This window comes from Rhinolophus sinicus, linkage group LG05 (assembly GCF_036562045.2).
Source record: "Rhinolophus sinicus isolate RSC01 linkage group LG05, ASM3656204v1, whole genome shotgun sequence".
Classification (NCBI taxonomy): domain Eukaryota; kingdom Metazoa; phylum Chordata; class Mammalia; order Chiroptera; family Rhinolophidae; genus Rhinolophus; species Rhinolophus sinicus.
In genome coordinates, this window is record NC_133755.1 from 93154139 (window position 1) to 93175795 (window position 21657).

General features: G+C 37.4%; 1 protein-coding gene across 3 annotated transcripts in view; it reads right to left on the bottom strand.

The window, feature by feature from the left end:
- Nucleotides 1–21657, bottom strand: part of CYP39A1 (cytochrome P450 family 39 subfamily A member 1) — a 74222-nt gene that overhangs the window by 19742 nt on the left and 32823 nt on the right. For all 3 annotated transcript variants that reach the window (XM_019734713.2, XM_019734714.2, XM_074333033.1), the window contains 3 exons: nucleotides 12453–12586; nucleotides 5653–5748; nucleotides 4738–4826 (listed from right to left, as the gene is read on the bottom strand). In XM_019734713.2, coding sequence (XP_019590272.2) covers nucleotides 4738–4826; nucleotides 5653–5748; nucleotides 12453–12586 — 319 coding nt within the window. The remainder of the gene's footprint in view (nucleotides 1–4737; nucleotides 4827–5652; nucleotides 5749–12452; nucleotides 12587–21657) is intronic.

A 21657-nucleotide genomic window follows, 5' to 3' on the forward strand; every position in this document is an offset into this window, starting at 1 on the left:
GATATGGCCAAACCTCAACGCCAGTCAGCCTGAGGGTCAATCCCATCCACTGATATGCCAATAGCAACCAAAGCTCAACTATAACAGGAGGGCAAACACAAACCACACAAGGGAGCACCCGGAGCAGGTGAGCAGGGAGAACGTGCCAGGGCCCCATTGGACATCTCCTACATAAGGCTCCCCGGCCTAGACTTGGAGAAACAGCAGCCTTACCTAATACATAGAAACAAACCCAGTTAGGCAGCCAAAATGAGGAAACAAAGAATCACATGCCAAATAAAAGAACATGAGAAAAATCCAGGAAAAAAACTAAACGAAATGGAGGCAAGCAGCCTACTAGACAGAATTCACAACAATGTTCGTAAGGGTGCTCAAAGAACTTAGTGAGAACTTCAATAGAGGGTAGCAAGAATAAAAAAAGACATAGAAACCATAAAAAAGAACCAGTCAGAAGTGAAGAATACAATAACCAAAATGAATGCACTAGAAGGAATCACCAGCAGACTAGATGAAGCAGAGGATCGAATCAGTGATTTGGAAGACAAGGTAGCAGAAAACACCCAATCAGAAGAGCAAAAAGAAAAAAGAATCCAAGAAAATGAAGATAGCTTAAGAGACCTCTGGGACAACATCAAGTGTAACAACACTTGCATCATAGGGGTACCAGAAGGAAAAGAGAGAAAGCAAGGGATTGAGAACCTATTTGAAGAAATAATAACTGAAAACTTTCCTAACCTGGTGAAGGAAACAGACATACACGTCCAGGAAGTGCAGAGAGTCCCAAACAAGATAAACACAAACAGGCTCACGCCAAAACACATTAGAATTAGAATGGCAAAGGTTAAAGACAAAGAGAGAATTCCAAAAGCAGCAAGAGAAAGCCAACTAGTAACTTATAAGGGAGCCTCCATAAGATTGTCTGATTTCTCAACAGAAACTTTGCAGGACAGGAGGAATTGGCAAGAAATATTCAATGTGATGAAAAGTAAGGACTTTTCTAAGATTACTCTACCCAATAATGCTATCATTTAGATCCAAAGGACAGATAAACAGCTTTGCAGACAAGAAAGAGCTAAAGGAGTTCATCACCACCAAATCAGTATTACAAAGAATGTTAGAGGGACTTCTTTAAGATGGAAAAAAGAAAAAAAAAGAAAAATTATGAAAAATGGTAATAGCTACATATCTATCAACGATTACTTTCAATGTAAATGGATTAAATGTTACCATCAGAAGACATAGGAGGGCTGAATGAATAAGAAAACAAAACCCTTACATATGCTATCTACAAGAGACCCAGTTCAGATTGAAAGACACACACAGACAGAAAGTAAAGGACAGAAAAAGTTATTTCAAGAAAATGGAAACAAACAAACAAACAAAAATCTGGGGTAGCAAAACTTATGCCAGACAAAACAGACATTAAAACAAAGGATATAACAAGAGACAAAGAAGGACTGAGTGATCCCATTTCTGGGTATTTATGAAGAAACCTAAATGCTACTTTGAGGAATCACGTGCATCCATATGTTCACTGCAGTATTGTTTACAATGGCCAAGATGTGGAGGCAGCCTGGGTGTCTGTCCATGGATGAATGGATAAAGAAGAGGTGGCACATATATACAATGGAGTACTGCTCAGCCAGGGAAAGGAATGAGTTCTTGCATCTGTGGCAGCATGGATGGACCTGGAGGGTGCTGTGCTCAGTGGAGTGTGTCAGAGAAAGACAGGTGCACTGTGATTTTGTGTATGTGCGGAATCTAAAGAACACAATAAGCAAGCAAACAAAACAGAAACAAACTCATAGATACAGAGAACATTTTGATGGTTAGCAGATGGGAGGTGAGTTGGGAGTGGGTGAAAAAGGGGAAGGAATTAAGAAGTACAAATAGGTTGCTACAAAGTTGTCACAGGGGTGTAGGGTATAGCATAAGGAATGTAGTCAATAATATTGTAATTACTATGTATGGTGTCGGATGGGTACTAGATTGTTGGCGTGACAGATAGGAGGGCGTTAGGGACAGGGCGAAAAGATGAAGGGATTAAGAAACAAATTGGTAGTTACAAAGTAGTCATGGGGATGTAAAGTAAAGCATAAGGAATACGAGTTTCATCAATAATATGGTAATAACTATGTGTAGTGCCAGGTGGGTACTAGACTAGTCAGGGGGATTACTTCTGATAAATGATAAATGCCTAACCATATGCTGTACACATGAAATTAATATAAAATAATACTGAATGTCAACTGTAATTGAAAATGTTTTAAAGTGGGGGAAAGGAGAAAGGCATAAGAGGTCCAAATTTCCAGGTGTAAAAGTAAGTCATGGGGATGTAATGTACAGCATAGGAAATACAGCCAATAATACTGTGATAGCAGGTACGGTGTCAGACGGTTGCGGGACGTATCATGGTGATCACTTCTTTAGGTACATAAATGTTGACTAACTATGGTGTACGCCTGAAACTAATATTGTCTGTTAGCTATATTTTTAGAAAAAAACCTTTTAAAAAGTACAGCTTCTGTATAAATAAGACACTAATGATTGAGCTGAAATGTCATGGTTCCCTCTGCTGCTCGCAACTCATTACTCTCAAACTCAAGTAAACGTCTGTCAGCCTCAAAAGACCTCACAGTAACGTCATGACAGCTCCTCTTAGAAACAACAGTCATCAGTTGACCGTTGGCCCGTACTACAAATTTTCATTTTCAAGCATTTCAGTCACTGGTTTTAAATACTTCTAGGTCGATTTCAAAGGTGATTATAATAAACTGTCTAATTGCAATAGAAATACATGTAAAAGGAACCAAAAAATATATATATTCTTTTTAAAAGAGCCACTCTTACGACACTGAAATGTAATTCATGACAAAAACAATAAATGTGTTACCAGTTTAAGAACTACTTCTCTAAAGTAAACACCATAAGAGGCAGGTTTTGGGTTATTGCTATTACTGTTGTTTTTGTTGGTTACACTATGCCCCTAAAGTATCTGATTCTCAATTATAATGTCCAACTTTGGAGTTTTTGGTGGGGATGTGAGCATGCTTTCATCTCTGAATAATAAAACCTTCAACTGAAACTGCCTTAAAAAGAATGAACATTTATTATATGTACAAGTATGTATATACACACTTATGTATATACACACTTAGTACATATATTATTATTCATAAAACTAAAAACATTTATTATCTAACATAACAAGAAGTAGACGAGCTCTTCAAAATGGATGATTCAATGACACAATGATACCACATGGACCAGGTTCTTTCCCTATCTCTATTCTGCTGTCCACTGATTCTCCACCATCACAGGGCTATTCCACTTGAACCTGCGGCTTGCAACAACTGGGACCGCACGCTTTCTTCTTCACTTCCAACGGCAAAGGACAAAGGGGGCCTCTATCCTACCCGTGGAAGAAGAGTCTCTCCTTTCAGTCTCGTTGGTCAGTTTAGGTCAACTGTCTACATCAAGGCACATAGTTGTCTCCAGAAAAACATTAGGCAACAATTTGCTTACCCTTAGGCTTCCAGAATAACTTCTTTTAAAAAGGAAGATAGAACTACCATGGCTGGCTAAAACTCACTGAAACCAGTTTTGGGGAGGTGTACATTACTAAAGGCATATTGATACTATAAAACATGAAACAAAAGAGAGGTAGAATGGATGGTGTGGAGGAAGTCACAATTGCAAAAATGAGCTGCTATTACTGTTCAAACAAGGAAGACACCTTACGTCTTAAATTAAGAAGCTACAAATTTTCCAGTATAAAGGATCTGTACATGCACTGACAGAAATTTTGTTAGAAACAGGCACTGGCATTTCTCTAACAGAATCACCACCAATGACGAAATGGGCCTTATTTAATGTGAGGTATAAGTTTTATGAAGTCAGGGACTACAATCCCCGTTCTCAGTGCTCTCCCCTGAGGTTTAGCAGAGGGCATAGCACAGGCGAGAGGTTCAAAAAAGTTTCTGCTTAAATAAACATCAAACATATTTCATTAAATGATGAATACTTGCCCTAGAACAGGGCATCCCACTGAAGAGAAGTCCTGGGTGGCAGATTCATTTAGCTATCAAAGGGATCCAGTTAGAGTTTTTATAGAACCAAGCTAACCCAATAAACAAAAACCATCTAGGAAGCTGCTGCCATGCTCCAAGCTAAAGATGTTCTGTAACCCCAACAAATGTCCATCGTAAGTTTGTAGTTAAAGAAATACTGTACTTTTATCTTTATCTTTCCGAAAAAGTACAACTCAGACCACTTTGAATTATCCTTAGAGGGAAGCCGAGCATTTGACACATAGACCCTGCTTTCTTTCTTTTTTTTCTTTTTTTAAGTGTGTTTTTCCAGGACCCATCAGCTCCAAGTCAAGTAGTTGTTTCAATCTAGTTGTGGAGGGCGCAGCCCACCATCCCATGGGGGAATTGAACTGGCAGTCTTGTTCAGAGCTTGCGCTCTAACCAACTGAGCCATCTGGCTGCCCCAACATAGACCCTGCTTTCACCTGGCTGCTGGAACTGTAATATTTTGTTCTCATGAGGCCCCTTTAGATATTCTCACAAAGACAGGACACAATGTAACTGTCCAACCCAACAAAATGTGGTCTCCTGGCATTCCCTGTAGTTTTATAATAAAGAAAAGAAAGATTAAGCCCAAGCTTTCCCAGTCTGCACCATCCCCTTTCTGCAGGCGTCTGGATAACTGTGGCCCAGCTGTCTCACTGACCTTCCAGGACACTGGTACTTCCCGCTTCCAAATGCCATGAAGCAGTCCAAGAAAGCATGCTTCTCTAAATTTGCCTTTTTCCAACGTTCCTGTGGGAAGAAAACATTTTTTTTTTTCCAAATCAGCCTTATATAAATAAGCTTAACTTTATTTCTCTAGGCTAAAAATGACCTTGTACAGCTAATCCTTGCATATAAAGTTGCAGGGTTGTTGGTAATTTTTTCCAACCTGTTATTAATATCAGCCATGATTATGTTTTTGGAACGTGAACTAATAAATAAAAAAAGATTTAAAAAGAATTCTGTTAAGTGGTAAATGTAAATCAACCACAGAATTGACCTCCGAGAGGAAGAATTATTTACAACAAGGCCTAAGGCCCCATCATAAAATGGCCCTTGGTAATAAATTTAGTAGTAAGATGTTGACAGCCCTGCTGTTGCAGAAAGCCTGGGATGCAGAATGAATACATCTGGATGCCATTTTTGACAATTTTACTTAAAGGCAGAGAATAGACTAAATGACCTCTTAAGATTCTGCTCAGCCCCATAACTCCCCAATTCTAAGAAACAGTTTAATTTGCTTCATTTTTATTTTTCGTACTCCTTGGAAACCAACAACAGGAACAATTGCCTGAAGAACATGAAATGTCTTCTATCAGAACCAGGCATATTTACTTCAACATGCCCTGCTGGTCTCAGATAAAATTTTATTTTAAAGTTGGTGAAGCTTATTCCAAAAACTTTTCTGTCTGATTTGTAAATGCTGTCTATACTGCAATCTGTACTTTGTAGCCTTAATTAGTAGAGAAATATAGCTGCTTACTGATACAGTCCTAGTTAATTTATGAATTCATACTCGTGTCATAAAAATAAATTAAAAATCAAAGGGCAATGTATATTGAAAGAAACAACTTACGGGTTTGAACAATTCCGGTTCAGGAAAATACTTTGGATTTCTATGTAGCCAAAATGGAGACAACATCAACAAGTCACCAGCAGGGACAGTGTAATTCTATGACAGAAAAATCGGGTCCAAGTCATTTTTTGAAATCTGCTCTAAAGAGAGTTTGGGTCATTAACAAATAAAGCTACAAGTATATTGTGGAGAAGACATATACATTTTATAATCAGTGGCAAGAAAATTTAACTCTTTCCTGGATGGATAGTTTCTATTTTGCAACTTAGGGCAATGACTGATTTCTAATTCTGATGATTCGTTACATGTACGTACATATTTGGTTACATGGGGAAAAAATATTAGATAAATGTAAAAATCTTAGAAACTAATATAAGTCCACTCTAATGCAGTTTTTGATGTTCAATATTGGGGTTTGCGACACATATTCTTGATGATGGAAACCACAGTGGCTCTCCAGATTCTGGAACAGAAAAATCTAAGTCTGAGACAGGACACTGGCCATAGCACTGAGGAGAGGGGCAGCAGTGTTCTGTCCCAGGGGACACGCACGACAGTGTCAGTGCAGGGACAGTGGATTCTTTGTTTTTTTTTGTCACTCTAGCAGCAGCTGTTAGGGCAGGAAGAATATGAAGACAACTGGTTAGAACACACAGGATGAAGCAAGTGTCATGCGTTGTTTGGTGGGTTTTGTGTCTGAGGCTGAGGTGGCTATGGGGCTGAGGATAAGCAGTGTTATTCCTCAAACAGCAGGCCTGCATGATCCTTCTCCATTCGCGTGATAATAGGTTTTCATGCTATGTAAACTTATACCGAGGACAAAAACCATTTCACAGTCACCCTTACCTCACCATGCTCCGAAACCATAGGACAAACGGCTGTCCCACAGATTGTGTGTGATCACTAGATAGCTACCAACTTCACCAAGGCGAAGCCATTTTATTAGTAACTCCCATCACCAATCATCAGAAGCCACATCTATTGAATCCTGCGTATTTTGAAGTGTCCTCAACATATTTGCAAAACATTAAGATCATGTATCTAGGATTAGCACAATTAAAAACATGTCTTTTTATGGTAGCAGTGAGGGGAGGATGGGGAGAGGTCACCATTTTTTAACCCGTTGTTGGCTCCCACGGGAGCTGAGTATTGCTGGACTTTGGTACCAGGAAAGCTGGAAAGGGTCAGATCCAAAAGTGGGAAGAAAGCGACGCTTTTGCTGGTACCCACTTAACCACTTTTAAAGTAGAAAGACACTTGTGAGATCCCAATCCTGTGTGTTGGTTCTACCTCTGCTGGACCTGAAGCAAGAGAGGTCATGACTGATTCTGAAATCAGCTGGGGAGGGACCTGATATGTTCGAGGGCCGGGCTGGAAGCAGGCCTCCCGTCGGGACAATGGCTGCCCTTCCCCTTCCGACCCCATTGTCCTCTTTAGTGACTGTTGACCTATGATTTTGACTTTGAGGCTGCTGACTGCTGTAGCCTACAAAGTGGGCGAGGAGAGAGAGACTTCTAACGGGGCCTCAGTCACAGCATTAACATTAGCAACAGGGAGGAGACCAAAAGGACGTGCCTGGTGCATCAGCAAATGCCAGGCTGGTGAACAGAGTAAAGGAATGTGGGAGCGGTTGTATCAAAAGAACCCTCTGAGCAAACAGGCATCATCATGCCCAGTCAAAACGGTCCCTGTCATCGTTTACGTGACAGATGAAGAGAAAGGTCAAGAGGGAGACAAAACAGTCACAGGACCAGAACACAGATCACTAGCTAAGGGAAGTCACACAACATGGCCTCTCTGTGTGGTGGTGACTGCATCTCTCATGTAGGTAGAATTGAACCTGGCCAGCCCACCTCACAGAGATACTGTGCGGCCAAATAAGCTTCATCGGCTAGACCGGAGATGGGGTTTTCTTGTAGAGGGTAGAGAAGGCAAGATTCTCTGTTGAAACTCAAGAAGGATACTGGAGTAAAGTGGGTGCAAGGAATGTAGAATCTTGTAGAGAAAGGAGGAATACTAGTATAAAGGCAAAGCATCCATAACAGAAAGTCCAAAGCACACAGATTTTCTCCCAGCTCTCGGCAGGAGCTTGGCTGTTATTAGTTGCTAAAAAAAAAAAAAAAGTACTTCAAAAATGAAAGAGTATGCTCTTTTGTGTGATTAAAAATGCTCTGTAAAAATTTTGGACAACTCAGAAAGATAGAAAAAACAAAACAAAACGAGTGCTGACAACAAAAGACAGTCATCAACGGTGAGACTTCCCTCCAACACTTTTTTATTTTTTAAACCTTTATTTATTTTAAATGTGTTTTTCCAGGACCCATCAGTTCCAAGTCAAGTAGTTGTTTCAATCTAGAAGTGGAGGGCACAGCTCACAGTGGCCCATGTGGGGATCGAACCGGCAACCTTGCTGTTAAGAGCACCGCACTCCAACCAACTCCGGCATCTGGCCGCCCCTTCCCTCCAATACTTTTACCTAAAAACAGCAGTTCAGTTTTTTGTTGTTGTTATTCTTTCTAAACAGTTTTTACCTTACTAAATAAATAATTTTTGAATCTTACTTTGTTAACTTAATATTATAGCATAAGTTCCTTTTAATTTATATTGTATACTCATGCATAAGTTTCTCCCCAATGCTTGCTTAAGCTTTCATTTGGGTAGATTAAGCCATGATTAAGTTCATCATTACCTATTGTTCTTTTATTTAATAAATAGTGCCATTACAAGCATCTTCTTCCACAAAGCATTTTTCATGTAACATCTTTTAACATAGATGTTCAGAAGACATAGGACATGGATATTTTTCCAGTTATTAATACATGTTGCTCAACTGTTTCCTCAAATTTTGTAGGAAAATATATTTCTAACTACAATATTTGAGTGTTAATTTCATTACCTTCTTATTTGCTAACCTGATATTTCCAGAGGGTTGTTTTTGCTATCTAAAATTTTACATCTTTCTTATTTTTCATGTTATTATCTTTTACAAACTTTTGTGTTCATGTCCTAGTCTCATTAATATGAGATTAATATTAGTGCTTTACTATTGATTTGTGAATTCTTTCAATATCAAAATTTTTTACCCTTGTTTTGTACACATATTGACATTTATTCTTAATTCTTTGTTTACATTTGAGTTATACTAAAAAAATAAGACATGTTAAATTTTGATATGGTACATTCAAAGTTGTTGATCTGCTTTGTGGTTTCATGGATTAATCCAAAACTTAGGCAGCTGTTTTCTCTACAGTAGCTGTCAAAGGTGGCTTAGGGACTTCTGGGAATCCCTAAGACCTTTTCAAAGGATCTGCCAGGTTAAGTACTGTTCCTAGGGAAAAGACTCATTCAAAGTATAGGATAGACCAATGGATTTTAATGTAACTGAATATAAAAAATTCAGATATATTTTCAGATTGCAACAACTTTTAAGAAAATACCATTGCTTCATTTTAGTGTAGTATCAAAGAATAGCCACAAAAAGCTGAAAAGGCTATTAAAATACTCTTTCTTTTTCCAGCTACATGTCTATGCAAGGCTGGATTTTCTTCACTTCCATCAATGGAAACAATGTATCACAACAGATTGACTGTAGACACATACATTGTAATCCAGATATGTTCTGTTAGCAAGGCATTAGATTTGCTAAAACTTAAAGTGACGCTATTCTATTTTTTTTTGAAAACATAGTTATGTGTCATAAAACCATGCTATTAATTTAAAATGTAATGGGTTTCTTGCTCTTTTTAAATGAATTAGTAAATAAATACTTTTTAACAATTTCTCAGCTTTGGTTTCTAATACAGTTAATATAGATAGATGTAACTCCCACAAATAAAAGCTCTTTGGGGTCCTCAATAATTTTAAAAAGTATAAAGAAATCCTGAGACCAAAAACGTGGAGAACTACTGTGTACCCACTTTTATCCAGTCACTCCCAAGCCATATATTAACCTCTTCCCTCTTCATTGACTTATTACGATTCCTTTATCCTATATTAAATTTTTATGTAGAATGGGGTTTTTGTTTCTTGGTTAACTCTCCAAGTCTGTCCTATTGGTCTGAACACCTGGTCTGACATCACTATCAGGCCATTTTAATTATAGTTTTATAACATGTTTTAATACCTCATGATGATAATGAATATTCCTTAATTATTCATAATTTTCAACACCTCCTTGTTTATTCTTTCCTGGGTATTCTTGCAGATTAACTTTGTACTAAAAATATAAAACCTTGAAAAGAGAGCACAGGTAGAAGTTTAAGAGTTTCTGAAAGGTGGCATAAAAAAGAGAAAGAAGGATGGAGTAAATCAAAGAAAACAGACAGTGTGTGTTCATTTCAATGTATTCCAAGAAATAGAGAAAGGAATGGTTACAGGTGCAAAAACAAACAATAATGCCCTGTTCAGACTACACTGGGGAAATGTAGTCGCAGAATACCTTTAGCATTCATAGCAAGAAACCTTGCCCAGTTGTCCAATAAGAGAGAAAATATGAGCCTCTGTTACTACTAAACATAGATGATCCCATAGGAAATGTTTTCTATAATCCAATTTCCTGGGAACATGTTACTATACTCAGCAAAGACATTCCACCTGTTTTAGAAAACATACAAAGCCTAGAAGGACCAAGTTGTAGGAATTTATACTACGGAAATAATTAGTAATATACACAAACATTTATCTATAAGAATGTTCATCTTTACACTGTTTATGATAGTGAAAAATGGAAGCCTCATTCATATTCAACAATAGGGAGCTGATTTTAAAAAGTATATTATCGGGGGCTGGCCCGGTGGCTCAGGGAGTTAGAGCTCCGTGCTGCTAACTCCGAAGGCTGCCGGTTCGATTTCCACATGGGCCAGTGAGCTCTCAACCACAAGGTTGACAGTTCAATTCCTTGAGTCCTGCAAGGGGTGGTGGACAGTGCGCCCTGCAACTAAGATTGAACACAGCACCTTGAGCTGAGCTGCCTCCCGGATGGCTCAGTCAGTGGAGCACATCCTCTCAACCACAAGGTTGCCGGTTCGACTCCCGCAAGGGATGGTGGGCTGCGCCCCCTGCAACTAGAAATGGCAACTGGACCTGGAGCTGAGATGCGCCCTCCACAACTAAGACTGAAAGGACAACAACTTGACTTGAAAAAAAGTCCTGGAAGTACACACTGTTCCCCAATAAAGTCCTGTTCCCCTTCCCCAATAAAAAAAAAAAAAAAGGTATAAACTATCGAACAAAACATGGAGATACATTAAAAAAAAAAGTATATTATCTCCATATATTAATTATGCTGCAATTCAAAATTCTATAGATATATTTTATTGATAGAGAAAACTATTTGTGATCTATTACTAAATAAAAGCAGGTTATGAGAAAATTAGCATAGTATGACCCAATTAAATTTTTAAAAATGCACATACATGAAAAACATCTGAAATTATAATACCAAAGTATTTGTTCACAGTGATTACCTCTGACTTATGAGATGACAAGCAATTTTTAATTTCTTCTTTCAGTTTATTTATATGGTCTCACTTTTTTTTTTCTAATTACCGTGTATTACTTATGTAATAAGAAGAAAATTCTGTGCAGGTTATTATTTTTAAAGCTGAAGTCTCATCTCCACCAGGAGAAATTCACAGTGATTAGTCTGGGCCTCCCAACAAGAAAGGCTGTGTTTATAAAGGAAACAGTAAATAAAGGAAACACTGAACCTTTTACAAATATTGAAAAGATATTATGAAAAATAGTGAAAGAAAGTGCTGGAACATTCTTGGAAGATAGCAGCCTAAGCACAGGTTTCTGTGGTTGCTTCACCACTAAGATAGCCTTCAGCTGCTAGGGTTTGGAAGGACACTGACTAGATCTGAGCCTCAGGTCCTCTAGGAAGAAAGCATGAGTGTGAAAACGTAGAGGTAAGAGACTATTAATTTTTTAAAATAATTTCTTCATTCATTTTTGGATAGCTATTATTTTTAATTAAAAACAATTATTGGGAATTCATAGATTTTAGACTTATAAAATAGTTCAGTTTTGTTAGAGGAAAGTATGTCATGAATCACGAATGTGTTTACACTCTTGGACCAGTAATCCACCACTAAAACATAATTCAAGTATAATCATTAAAAAAGAGAATGTATTCTGTACAAAGATGCAAATACTTACATTAAAATAACCACAAAGGAAAACAATCTAAATTCTCAAGAGTCAGGAAATAAATATTCAAGCTATCACCGGACTATTATGTGGCAATTGAAGTAAATATGAAAACACTATAGATGCATGAAAAGAAAAGAAAATGTTTCGAACTTTTTTTTTAAATGACAGATTTACACTGTAAGGAGACAGACATAGATTTCTGCATCGATGTCATACAAAGAGAACATTGGATAGAGTTGCAGTACAGTTAAGAGGTTGCAGGGGTTGTGTATATATACATGAGCATATACAAGTATGTGTGTGCATGTGTTCAAGCATGGATGTTTCTTTTGGTAAAGTTGTTCAAATAAGTAAAATTAATTTTGAAAAACTATCCAATCCACCTGCTTGATTGAAATAGGATTATACTAATTCTGATATAGAATCACATAGCCAAAATCAGTATTAAACAATTATGTTGTAGCTAAAACAGTCACCATGGGATAAAAATCGATACTACTACTAAAAAAAAAAGTGTTGCTACACAACTCTTATCAGTAACCTGTTTCAGATGGAAATTATGGAACTATCTAATAATATATGAGCAAAATATGTACTTTTTTTTTTCCTAAAAGGACTGTTATTTTAAAACCAAACCCAAAGCTCACCAAAATTTTAACTGGTTTCAGCACTTTTCTAGTAATGGCACCAGGGGCTCTTAAACGAATGGTTTCCAAAATACACCATTTAATTAGAGGGAGTTTCTTCAAGTCATTGTCAGACACTTTAATCTTATCTTTACCTGTAAAGAGAATTAAAAAAGAAAATGGGCTTAAAGAAGCCAGAAAGTGATTTTAGGTAAGTTCATCAACATAGGTTAGATATTGCCTCTAAGAGCTACTGCTAAAATTATTATTACTTTTTGCATTCTAACTTTAGTAATTTATTGCCTCTTTTAATCATTTTCTTTTTACCAAGATGAAAGATATGGCATAAAAAACTAAACCAATGCTGATTACTGTAACATCAGAGATTGGTATCCAACCTTGGTTCTCACAATCCTATCTCTATCTGTCAAAAAGGTTCAATTTATACTCATTTCATTCTTTCTTGTCCAAATTCTTATCCACTTAAGAAAACAGCAATAAAAGACTGGCATCAAAAGCACAAAGTAAAAGATCTGAGAAACCACCTGGCTTACTTCTTCTATCTCTTCCCTGTCGATTCACTTTTGGTTTTCCCTTTTTTTTAAATCATCTATTTCAGAAGGTCCCCAAAAAATATAAGGAAAAGGGTGATGGGGCACATGTATTTCATCTGGAAACATGATTTCTCTAAACATAGGTGCCTCAGATGTTCCTATTGTAACATGCGTGCTTTAGCTAAATAAAAGCAGGTTATGAGAAAATTAGGCACCTAAAAAAGTACTGGGTCCAATCTTTTTATAACCCAAAGTATGATGAGGGCTTTCAGTCAAATCAGACAATTTAGCTAATGGTATTTCAAGTAAAACGTTTGCATTTTGAATATTACTTTCTTTCAATTTGGTTTAGACTGAATTTTTAATAAAAGTCAACAACATTATCAGTTTAATTAAGTTGACTATCTTATTTGTCTCCAACTGTATTGGGAATGAGTGGTGACAGGAGTGGAATGTAGGGTCTCCAGCCAAGTCTCTCTTTGACTCTGGATGAGGCTTGTTCTAAAGCCTGTTCTGCAGGAGGGCTGGGTGGGTACTGCCTGGGAGGACATGTGGAATTCCCGGGGAGTCAAAAGCAAATGTCTTTGGTTAGTGGAGTCGGGGCACCAGGGTTTTTGAACTCTGGTTCTACTAATCCCCATAGGGGTGTCTATACACTCCATTAAACTTGATAGATTCTTGAGCACAGATAAAGGCCAGGATCTGAGTTAGGCTCTACCAGGGTTACAACAATTAAGGCATTCTTGCAATACACTTAGTCTAGCACCATAGGCGTCTAGTTAACTGGTACACCACATAGGCAAGGAAACTATGTGGGGAGATGTAAAATATTCTAAAATAGTTCAAAGCAGGGAGGGTTCACATCCAACTAAAGGTAAAGCAAAATAGTCTATGAGTATCTTTCTCTAAAATTACAAATATAATTAGTTTCCTGCCTGGTGAAGCCTCAGTAAATATACACTGAATTAACAAATGGTCCAACTTCAACATGGGGAGATGAATCTCTGGTTATTCTAGGCAAACAAAAGCGGAAGAGCAAGGCTTTAAAAAAGTTTGGAACTTCATATATAGTGAAGTTTCTGACTTCCATTTAGAAAAAAGAGATTTTATTAAGAATGCTTAGCAGATTAATTGAACTATAAACTGCAAAATGTTTTGTAGTATATAATACAGAAACAAAAGCTTGTTTTTGAGTTGAAAATATTAATACTTAAAATCTATTATAAACTATAAATAAATGTATGAGAGATGTAGAGTACACTTGGAAAACAAATGTTTTGATAAAATATTTTTAGTTTCTCAAATCCCAGTGTGATGTGGGAAAAATAAGGTAGTATTCTTGGAGGAGACAAAGAAAAAGCAAAGGAAACATACTAAGTTTTTAAACATCTTTAGGTTAAAGACCTTTCTTATTATAACTCTTAGAAATGGCTCTGTACTCATACTGTGCATATTTCAATGCACATCTGTGGTTTGTTCTTCCAGCATTTTGACTCTATAATTAGAAGGCTCCACTTGGAAGAATGCCAAGGTAATCATCGAAAGGGCTAGAACCTAACCTCCACCAAGACCAGTACAGAAGACAGGCAGGGAGGAAACGATGGGTGATTTGGGGTAAATTTCCAAAACTAATCGTTTAACTCTTGGCATAAATACAATCAAAGTCAAACCAAATCTTAGGGCATTTGAAACAAAATAAACGAAAAGATGATCCTTATATTCAGAAATGGCAAAAAAAAAATTTCTAAAATATATACAGTGTGGGGATTCCACAGGCATGATGGCACGCATGTTATCACACGGTAACTATACATTATATCTACTAAGGATGTATAACAGATTGAAATTCTATATTTCAGCCACGTATTTACTCAATAAAAATTTGCTTTGTATCTGTTATGTGCTAGCCCAAGCAAAGGTGCCGTAAGAGACAGGAAGAGGATAATACTAATTTATCGACTATCTAATGTCACAAATACTTTGGACCACTTCATTTATTTCTCATAACTGCCTGCCAGGTATGGAGCTTCAGAGAGGTTAACGTGTTGGAGGAAGCAAGCCTGAAAGCGTCAGAGCAGTCTTCAAACCTATGTCTGTCTACACGGAGAAGCCTTAAGCTTTACCCTTGCTTACTGTACCCTATCGCTTCCCCTAAGAGGAGAAAGGAAGGAGAAAGATACAGTCATTGCCTTAAAGGAGCTTGGACACAAGGACACAAAATAATATCTAGATATAAATAGTCCTAATACAAGTTTCATAAGAGAGGAGTCACGCTCAGTGGCATTCATCCCCTCTCGCCTAGGGCTAGAATTTCAGCTAAGCCTGGAAGGATGAGTGAGACTTACCCAGACAGAAAGAAAAGGAACTTAAATGCCAAAATTAATCATAAGAATATGATTTCCTGGACTTAAAAAGAAAAGAAACACAAATCAAATAGAATGACCAGAGTTAAGTTCTTCTTTGAGAAAGAGCTCCTCTGGTTCCTTAATATTTAAGCTTTCTCTCCTTGCACACACACACACACACACACACACACACACACACACAGAGTAAATAAGTAAACACACAAAATATAAAATACAAAAATCTTGTTTCTAGAGTCCTGGAGTAACGTTACATAAAGATTTAACTAATAACTTTGGAGAAATAATTAATGTTTTGACAGAAAAGGAGAATAGTTGGTATTTGTTGAGTCATTCAGACTATTTGAGAAATAATTCTGAGGAGGGAGAATCAGAAGGTGAGGTTGCCCAGTGGGGTTGAATATCGAGGAGGCCCTGAGTTTCCCCACAAATGAAACACAGGTGTATATACTACCAAGGGACACGTGGAAAGATGAAGAGCAGCAAAGAATAAACTCCACTGAAATTTAAAGAGTGCATTCCTACACATTCCATCATCTCTTTCTTTACTTTTTGAAGCATGGATTCTCAGTTCTGTTGTTTTATGCTGTGAGGTAAGCTTTCTGTCACAGAGGTTGCCTTTTCGTATTTGTAAAACACCTTGTTTAAAACTTTACAGTTAAGGTGTGTGTAAAAAGTCATAGTACACATGAAAGAGAATGAACCTGGGATAAAAATGCATGACATAAATGTTGAAAAATAAAGAAACTGATGTAATAACGTCAAGCAATAATTTCTACCAAAATTTGGTCAAGAAATTTGCTTCCCAGATTTTATAATAATTTATTTAAAAAGTAAAATCAAATAGCAAAAGTTAGTGTTTACTTGAGACTGTTATTAGGGAAATTATGTAATAACGTTGAAAAAATACAGCATTTCTATGACTTCTGCTCAGAAACAATGAAGCAATGACATCAATTGCTGACAAAGAATAAGGGCAGGAAACTAGTTTTCTGGCATATTTTCTCAACCAAGGACCTCATGATAAGTTCCTAAAAAAAATAAAAACCAGTTTTTAGAGAACAGAGACAAAGCTAAAAAATAAATAGTAAATAAAGAATTTATAGTATGCCAGAGGGGAATAAAGGAGGATCTTACATTCTTCCCTATATTTCAGGAATTCAAAAACTTTAATATTTTAAGGAATGTTCAAAAATTCAATTAAAAAAATTATACCTCTACTTTATTTCAGGAATATTTTCTTATATTTACAAAATTGCTGCCTTCTCAGAAGAAACGTGTATTCACTGGAAAAGGTTAGCACATCTCAAATAGAAGGAGAGGACAAAATGTTCTGAAGTAGATAATATCATTAACAATAGGTTTTGTATCTCTAATGACCCTAAAATAGTTATTTATAGGTAGTGAGAATGTACTGATTACAGATTTCTGGAAATTTTCAGGGAGATGAGAATTTGTTTGTTGACTTGGCTTCCAAATGCGAAAAGCAATACATCCTTTTCTATAATTATTCTTTTAAATGTGAAATGAAATACTGTAAAACTGATCTTTGATTATTGGAAAGGAAAATCAATTTTAAATTTTGGATAAAGGCCCCAATGACCTTTCCCTTCTCCAAACGTGTAGTATTACCCTCTATTCCTGAGGACTAAGAGACGGTGAGAGAAATGCCTAGAACAGGGGTAGACCAGAACTGAGAAACAAAGAGTCGCTGAGAGGAGAAGAGAAGAAACGGTTAAAGAATGAGTGGGCAAATAAGGTCGCAGAGCTAAACTGGTTAAGCAAGGTGCAAAATTTGAGGGACTTAATTATTCTACACAATAAAACAGGGTTTTCCCTAACGTGGCAAATTATGTTTTGCGGCTGGACCTTCTCCACTGGTAACAGTAGGATACAGCTTTAAAAGATTCAAAAGAGTGTGCAAGAAAGGAAGAGGTTGTTTTCTTTTAAGAAGGGAGAGTGATGGAGAGGTCACTAGGCAGAGCAGCTGAGAATAAAACAGGGCTTCATTTGTGTAGGAGAGTTGAGCTTTATAAAACTGCAGCCTACCATGACAGAGATCCTCCAGTTTCTAGTCCTTCTCCCTCCCCTCTTCCTCTCCTCCCACCTTCTTGCCTTTTCCCTCCTCCCCCTTGCAGAACATCCAGGTCCTTCTGCATATACAGCGGGGGACTCTGGATTTATGGCATCTGAAGATAGAGAATGGGAGGGATGGACACCTAAAATAATTAGGAAGTAAATATAATTTTTGAAGAGAGAAAGAGCGAGAAGAGAAAGATAATGAATTAAAGAAAATAGTAGAATGGGTCCCTGGTGGTCCGTTATGTCTTGCTGCCTCATTTAGATATCTCGCAGAAACTTCTGGAATGTGAAGAAAGGGCTGATAGAAGGAGGTCCACCCAGGCAAGCTCCAGAGGTGGTAAGACATATGCAAAAGGTATTTCCACCCTTCTTGAAAACATGAGGCTGCACTACCATATCAAACAAATTGTAAGCTGACTGTGCTAAGACCCTTCAAAAATTCAATTTAAAAATCAATATTCCGTGTCATCTTCCAAATAGGTTTTTAAGAGAGAAAAAAGATGTACTCTCTAGGTTTTTGTTTTTTTTCATAAAATATTAACTTCCTCCATTATTGTGGAAGTACATTATTGTACATGTTCTGTGAGACAAAATTCTGTGAGAAAGATATTAAGTTAAATTTACAGAAAATTTAAGAGAGAAGATGAGAGTAGGTGAAAGACTATGAAGTATATGGTCGCCTATGAAGTTAAATGCTTTTTAGTTCACTGCTGTTCCCTATGAATTCTTTACAGGTAGCGTCTCTGCAATGACTACAAGTTTCTAGAATATTAGTCCAATGCAAATGTTGGTAGTTTAGAAACTTTTGTGTCAAGAATGTGAAACAGAATGGAAGTTACTATTTTCTTCCTTCCTTCCTTCCTTCCTTCCTTCCTTCCTTCCTTCCTTCCTTCCTTCCTTCCTTCCTTCTTTGGCAGAAAAGATTGTGAATTTGCTTTTGTTGCCAATTGTGTTCTCTTTTGTTAATAGCAGTGTTATAATCAATTTTAATACCTGGTAGAGCAAACTGGCCTTACTAGTTTATATTTTTAATAGCAGTGTTATAATCAATTTTAATACCTGGTAGAGCAAACTGGCCTTACTAGTTTATATTTCTAATAATTTTGATGTCTAATCACATTCACTCTTCAAAAACTTTTAAGTCATTTAGTTAATTTCATTCAAAAAAAACACTGGAATTCTAATTAATGAAATATGTATTAATTTAAAAAGTATTGGCATTTGCATATTAAGCCTTCCCATACAGGAAAATGGTATACTTTTTCCTTTACTTAGGTTGCTTTTTAAAAAATATGTTTTTATAAAATGTTATAATTCCTCCGTATACATCGTACCCCAACCCAATCTCTTTATTCAAGAGAAATACCAGTTAGATGAATAGAAAGGACGGATGTAAACGGAAAGGGAGGTTTAAAAAGCACCTTATTGTGGTATTTGTGGTGGAAACACACTGGGGAAAGCAAAGAATCAGCCTAGAGATTGTCCATGCACCCTGAATATGGGTGTTGGGGGTTTAGGGATCACAGCGGCAGCCTGGCAAGCCACATCTTCACTTCTCCTCTAACTACCAGCTTTTTCCAAATACCTCAGTCATTTCTGAACCTCCAGCTCTGGTTCTTCTGACTTTCCCAGGGATGGATACGGCTTTTTGGCATCTGAAGGATTTAGGATAAAATTCTATTATCAAAGACACACAGTCCTATTGCTGGGAAGGGCAGTCTCATGTGCACAGTCTTTCAACCGCAACTTAGTCACATAAGAATGCGCCTTTGGCCTGAAACACTTCCTTACCCAGAGATGAGCCCACACAGCCTGGGCCGGGCTTATCAGCTGGTGTGGGGATACCTTTGCTTCAGGCACAGTCTCTGATTTTGTCTCTGCTCAAAGTGCATGCAACACATGGTACTTGTTCAACCCCACCGCTGTATCTGTCCTCCAAGGCGAGGGGACAGGGTTCCTTCCATTGTGAGTATAGCATTGTTCCATCGACAGCATCACCGTGCTGTGTTTTCCTTGGCAACTCTGATACCAAGATGCAGAGGGCAGAAGTATTGAGAGTCTTCCCCGGGGACTGAGAACCAGTGTGTGGTACTCTGCTTGACACCTACTGATAAACTACAAGCAATCATCTTTTGGACATAAATTCTGCTCAGCTGCTTCAGTTTGACATTCATAACTACAGACTGACAGAGGCAATGATAACAATGGATTGAGAAAGATATCAGGGACTGAAATATTGCTTAGAATAGGTTATTAAGACTGATGGAAGATAAGGAGTTAAGAACCGACAGACTGTCCTCCCCACCCCTTCCTCTGTCCATACAGGCTGCTGTAAAAATATGCCAAATCTTATTCTATCACTTCAAGAAAAGTTTGATACTACTATATCAAGTCCACCGACCAAGAGTCTCTTCTGAAAAAATAATACCTCATGTTATTTTCAGAAATACTTCTCTCATATGTTAAAAAGGGGGTTATGAGTTTCTCTATTCATGGGAATATAAAATTAAGACTGCTGTATAACCGTATCACTTTTTTAAGAAATAAAGGATACAGGACTTTATATATTTATAATAAATTAAAAAGTGAGATATTAACTAAACAAGACAATATGGGTAGATAATAAAATGTAAAATACATTTCGATCTAGAAATACCCTTCATTTATAAACTCTGAACAATGATTCTAAATTTGGACTGTGTTCTCTGAAGAGATGTTGACCCAACTTAAAGGCCTTTACCTCAGTAGTTTCTAAAAAGGAAAATAGATTGTCCAAATGCCTGAACAACTCTCCAACAGAACATTCTAAAAAAGAACTGCGTCTAAATGAAAAATGCAGAGGATAGATAAAGCAGATTAACAGTGCTGTACTGGGGTGGGACAGTGAAAAGACTTAATAAAAAAAGGACCTTCTCCAAACTTATAAATTTGAAGAGGGATAACAAATAATCTACAGCTATCAGATGCATCTCTTCCCTCCTGTGGAAGCTACGCCATAAAGGACAGGGTGACTTCACACAAAATCTCCTGAGTTAGTGTCCCAAGTCATAATTCATGTATTAAAGGCAGAAAATGGTGGAGGGAATGTAGCCTCCTGGGAAATCTCTTGTGGACCAGATGTCATACATGCCAGTTCCACCGGGGCCTTTGTGGCTGGGCTAGTGCATTGGAAAGCAACAAACGGTCATTCCAAAATGACGCCATCTTGGTCTTTAGGGCCAAGCAGAAAAGAAGGTCACAAAAGAACAGTTTCAGATGCAATCTCCTGCATTTATAAATACTTTCTTAGGAATCTACATATGCTCTTCAAGGTTGATGAGTGAGAAGTAGTTTGTGAGATGCTCCAGCACAATTTAATATTGTCTGGGTCCATTCCAGGATTTTAAAAGTTGGGCGAGCAAAGAAACACGAGACTATGTAAGACATTTCCTGTACAATATGCCATCGCCTCCAAAATCTCCATATTAGGTTCATAGCGTCAGGCTACCAGTGGGAGTGGAGAGATTTTTTTTTTTTTTTAATAAAATAACTTTCCTGTTCAGAACTCTATTGAAGTGCCCTTGGCTCTGCTACTTGATCTTGCTCCTCAATATTTTGGTCAACATGCAGTGCAAAGGGCCAAGAATCTATCACAGCCACAACTCTGGCTATCAGCCATTGAGCCCTGGCAGGCTGCAGAGCAGTAATGAGAGTGAGCTTCTTCTGTTAGCTGGAGGGACTAGGTCTTTGATGGGCCACAATGGAGTCCCCGAAGAACGCTGTTATTGGTTGCTAAGATGGCACGGGGACATATCCAAGTGGACAGAAGCTGCATACAAGTTATAATATTGGTAAGCGATCACTACAGATAAGGTTTCAAGAACCAATGAACATGTTTTGTTGCAAATAAGTACAACTGATGAAGTAATTGAAATAATGCAAACAACATGGAATTTGCCTAGAACATCAGCATAGGAGCTGAGCAGCTTCATTAATCACTCTGCTCGTTTTTATACCTGTTTCTAATTATGAGCAGAGACAGAATCTTCTCTCACTAGTGTAGGGTGAGTGTAGCTATCTGAGTCAATGTCACCACGTAACAGCATCTGGCCACTTGACAATGTTGTTATGTCCCCACACTTGCTGCTAAATCAGAGCACAGTGGTAGCAAAATCATTATTATTTATTAGTTGCTTCTGAGTACATTTTCTCTTTTACCCCAAGTCACACAATTAGTGATTGACAGGA